Source organism: Pundamilia nyererei, unplaced genomic scaffold, assembly GCF_000239375.1.
Source record: "Pundamilia nyererei isolate P.nyererei 1_Seehausen unplaced genomic scaffold, PunNye1.0 scaffold00155, whole genome shotgun sequence".
In the NCBI taxonomy this organism is placed as follows: Eukaryota; Metazoa; Chordata; class Actinopteri; order Cichliformes; family Cichlidae; genus Pundamilia; species Pundamilia nyererei.
The window spans coordinates 6064-11016 of NW_005187556.1; the positions used below are offsets into that span (position 1 = coordinate 6064).

The window sequence follows — 4953 nt, forward strand, 5'->3', positions numbered from 1 at the left end:
TCACAGGTAAAGTCCAGAGAATCAAACTCCTCTCCTCTATCAACATCTGTCCCTCTGAAATGAAGCCCACAAAACCATGAAGCTGCTTTATGTTTTTGTCTCTGTGTCCTCAGAGTCCAGAGGACAGATCACAGTGACTCAGCCTGGAGCAGTGAGCTCTGCTGTGGGAGCATCTGTGAACATGGATTGTAAAATCAGTCATACTGTCATTAATTCTGACTCTGTTGAATGGTATCAACATAAACAAGGGGAACCTCCTAAACTACTCATTTACTGGTCAAACCGGCGAGCATCAGGTATTTCAAGTCGTTTTACAGGCAGTGGATCAGGCAAAGACTTCACTCTGACCATCAGTGGAGTCCAGGCTGAAGATGCAGCAGTTTATTACTGTAAGGGCAGACACTACATCAACAGTCAGTATTCATTCACACAGTGAAAAACAGTCGTACAAAAACCTCCCTTCACAGACACGGTTCTCTGACTCTGAAACAAACAAGCTCACCAAAATGAGCTACTGTTCTTATATTATTGCCAGACTAACTGTGAAATACACTTATATAACTAGAACAAACTTTTAAAAAGGTATTTTAAGCTGATCTATCTAAAAAAAGAAACTATTAACAAAAAAAATTTTTTTAGCAAAGCAAAGTTGGGGTGGGGGTTCATTGAACCCATCAACAGCAACAAAAAGAGTTAGTTACATGCTAACAGTTGCTAACAGTTCAGATGTTCATTATCCTCTCACTGAGTTAAGATTAATATACACATCAATAATCAATAAACACACAGTCTCAATTTAAAAACAAATTAAGACTAATTTAAAGAACACAATTTTAAAAACACATAATCATTGAAGCTTTGCGAGTGGAGTTATTTGCAGGTGGAAATATTTACATAAAGCTGGAACTACAGTTAGTTCCATAAATATTTGGACAACCTTGATCTAATTTTGGTTCTTTATATTACCACAATGCATTTTAATTTTAGTAATCTTAAACACTTGTTTTGTCAAATCTTACTTACAATTACACGAGAAATTATGTGTTGTACTGTTACTACTTCTGTTACTTAAATGCAGTTTAGATTATGACAGGTTAGTGCTGAACACTGAGGCGACAGCTACTTCAACATCAGTGTAGGTCTCACAATGTTACAGAGCAGGGAAGGAAAACTGAGAATTTCACGTCTCTTTACAATAAATGAATCAGCGCTAAAGATTTTAATCAGTCACCTCACTTCCAGTGTTTCATTGTGACTTATTTCCTTTTATTTCAACCCTCAAGTCTGGGATTTGAGTTCATTTTAATGATAGAAAATCTGGCAAAAATGAGCAGTCACTTTATTAACAGTCACTAAGTGTTCAAAGTTAAAAACTGAAGATCAAAAAACATCTGGAATCTAATGCAGAGTTAGACTGTTCAGGTTTTTTTTCTCTGGTCAGTCATTTCTGCAGTGTTGCTGTAAAGTTACTCCCCAAGTGATCATATAGAACACAAATATAAAAATGTACATGGAGAAAAATATCAAATGTTTCTTTTTCGCTACATTTTCTTACTTGAGGAGTTTTGCAGTTCAACAGGTTTATGCTTCCAAAGTGCTTTCACCAACACTGGCTCTTCCATGCTGCAAAAAAATTCAAATTAAATGAGAACATTTTAAACTCTGCTTGTTTCACATGTATGTATCTGTGATCATGTCTGAACCTGCAGAAGGAAACAAACCTGAAAACAGAGGTGCAGTAAGAGGCGGAGCGAGACGAGACAGATGAGATTCACCTTAAAGTTTGTGGATGACAGAGCTGCAGTCGAGACACATCTCTGTGCTTCTCTCTGAAGAAAATCCAACTGAGTTCATATTTTATTTAAATCTGATTATTGGTGAGTACACCTGATATTTATTGTGTTTTAACCAGAATTAACAGAAAACTTCCAGCTTTCATCAAACAGGAAGTTTCATTCATTTATGCTTATTCATTTTATTGTTATTTGTAGCGAAAGTCAGTGTCACAAACTACAGTTTTTATAGCCTAAAGTCGTTTTCTTTTCGCTAGCTGAGTCTGTAAAATCTGCCAAATGTGGCAATAAATACATAAAGTTGTCACGATCAGGTGTCTGTTGAATGAAGTTTGTAGTCTGCTGATGCAAATACAGAATGCAAGAGATGGAGGTGAACATAAAGCGAGTCTTTAATACTGTTTAGTCCATCCATCTATTTGCTTCGGCTTATCCTTTCCGGGGGGGGGGGCTGGAGCCTATCCCAGCTGTCTCAGGGCGGGAGGCAGGGTAGAATTGAATAGAATAATCCTTTAATTGTCCCACAAGGGGAAATTTGGGTGTAACAGCAGCAAGAAAGACACATACAAGCAAACGGTACACAAGACACAGAACAGAAACATACACGATTTTTACATATTTACATGAAGGACAATGGTTACCAAAAACTGAGTACTGTACTGTAATAAAATTAAAATACAGATAAGAGGCAAACCCTGGGTATAGTGTGAATCAGTTGATAAAATAGTGCAAGGTACAGCGCTACCCTGGACAGGTCGCCAGTCTGCCGCAGGGCTAACTACTGTTTAGTTCAAAAAAAAAAAAAACAGTCCAAAAAACACAAGAAACAAAACCCAAAACCAGGAGCTTTAAGGAATAATACTATTGGAACTTAGGGAGAGAAAACACCAGGAAACACATGCCCAACAAGGAATGATGGGAAACTGAGACAATAAACACAAAAGGTAGAGAGGTAAGAGGAAACAGGTGGAGCAGGAACAAATCAGGGATGATGAGACAAGAGAAGTAGAACACAAAATAAAGCACAGGTGACAAAAGACTATCAAAATAAAACAGGAAGTAACTATTGGAAACAAAAGACTCAAAGATACAAAACTGACAGACCGGACACACAGAAGAATAAGGAAACAACAAGACACTACAAAATAAAAGTTGAACCTGCTGAAAGCAGCCAAACACTGAAACAAATACTCAAAGATTAATGAACAATGAGACTGAGAACCAGAATGTTAAATAAAGACAAGAATTTAAAGTTTGTAATTGAAAACTGTGGATCCAAAACCCGGGACCGTGACACAGGGACAGAACAAACCAAAACTCAAGTATATCTACAAGCATCATCAGGCGATATGCAGCTATTTGCATTTGTTGATCTCAGTGAGGTCATGAAAACACAGGATTTGAATCATCAACCTTTGTGTCCCTGCCAGAAAAAGTGACTCACCAAGAAGAAGTCTGGTTTCATTTCTTGCCTTGCCTTTCATCAAACACATTTTGAGTAAAAAGTTTAAATTACACAATTTAATACATTCGATGTAAAAGACCCACAGAAAAAAGGAAAAAAGTATATTTGTTGTTAACGTGTACGGGAGATATTCCCAAATGTATATTTGCTAAAATATTCTTCTGACTTCATCAGAAAGCCATGATGAGACCAGAGGAGCTCCTAAACACCCTGGAAGATTTAACAGACGATGAGTTTGAAGGCTTTAAGTGGCGCCTGCAGCAGGGAGAAGTCCTTGCCAGTCGACCAACCATCAAAAAGAGCCGACTGCAGACTGCAAAAAGACGGGACACCGTGGACCTGATGGTGCACACCTACACTCTTCCTGGAGCTGTGGAGGTGACCAGGAAGGTTTTAGAAAGAATCTGCAGGAATGATCTGCTGCAGAGTTTGTCTGCCAGCTCAGAGCAACAAGCTGCCGTACCAGGAGAGGTTCCCTGTGACATCTGCACTGGAAGCAAACTGAAGGCCATGAAGTCCTGCATGGTGTGTCTGACCTCCTATTGTGAGGTGCACCTGGAGCCTCATCTGACAGCTTCGCGTCTGAGAAGACATCATCTGGTAGAGCCCTTGGAGAACCTGGAAGGCAGGATGTGTATGAAGCACGATAAACCTCTGGAGCTGTTCTGTAAGACTGACCAGACATGTGTCTGCACACTCTGCTCTGTTTTCAAACACAAGAGTCATGAGTTTGTTCCTCTGAGAGAAGAATATGAGGGAAAGAAGGCAGAGCTGTGGAAGACAGAGGCTGAAATTCAGCTGATGATCCAGAAGAGACAACTGAAGATTCAGGAGATCAAAAAGTCAGTAAAGATGAGTAAAGATTCTGCAGACAGAGAGAAAGCACAAGGTTTTCAGGTGTTCACTGCTCTGCAGGAGTCTGCTGAGAGAGGAATGAAGAAGCTCATGAAGGAGATCGAAGGCAAACAGAAGACAACAGAGAAACAGGCTGAAGGTTTCATCAAGGATCTGGAACAAGAAATCTCTGAGCTGAAGAAGACAAGCTCTCAGATGGAGCAGCTCTCACACTCTGAAGACCACCTACACGTCCTCCAAAGCTTCTCATCCCTGAAAACTGTTCTACCCACAAAGGACTGGACAGAGATCAGAGTTCATCCACCTTCATATGAGGGAACTGTGGTTAGAGCTGTGGCTCAGCTGGAGGAGAAACTCAGGAAACGCATGAAGAAGAAGCTGCTTGAGGCTGAGCTGGAGAGGGTCCAGCAGTATGCAGTGGATGTGACCTCTTGTGAGGAAGAATCTTCCAGACATCCCACAGAGATTCTCTCCATGTCCTAATGTTTTAGGAAAGCAGAGTTTATCATCAGGCAGATTTTATTTCGAGGTTCAGGTTAAAGGAAAGACTGCCTGGGATTTAGGAGTGGCCAGCGAGTTGGTCAACAGGAAGGGAAAAATCACGCTGACTCCTCAGGATGGTTTCTGGAGTTTAGGCTTGAGGAATAGAAATGAGTACAGAGCTTTTGCTAGCCCTTCAGTCCGTCTCTGTCTTCAGTCTGGTCCTGAGAAGGTGGGGGTGTTTGTGGATTATGAGGAGGGTCTGGTCTCGTTTTATGATGTGGATACTGCAGCTCTTATCTACTCCTTTACTAGCTGCTCCTTCATTCAGAAACTCCACCCAAACTTCAGTCCCTGTCT

At 40.4% G+C, this 4953-nt stretch overlaps 1 protein-coding gene across 1 annotated transcript; it reads left to right on the top strand.

Moving 5' to 3' along the window:
• Positions 1 to 3441: 3441 nt before the first annotated feature.
• Positions 3442 to 4596, top strand: LOC102213031 (tripartite motif-containing protein 29-like). Its single transcript, XM_005745215.1, has one exon. The coding sequence runs from the start codon at positions 3442 to 3444 to the stop codon at positions 4594 to 4596; it is 1155 nt and encodes a 384-aa protein (XP_005745272.1).
• The last annotated feature ends 357 nt before the right edge of the window (positions 4597 to 4953 follow it).

What these genes read in the sequence shown, in the direction of transcription:
- LOC102213031 (XM_005745215.1), top strand. Translation starts at nt 3,442, where the DNA reads ATGAGACCAGAGGAGCTCCTAAACACCCTGGAAGATTTAACAGACGAT.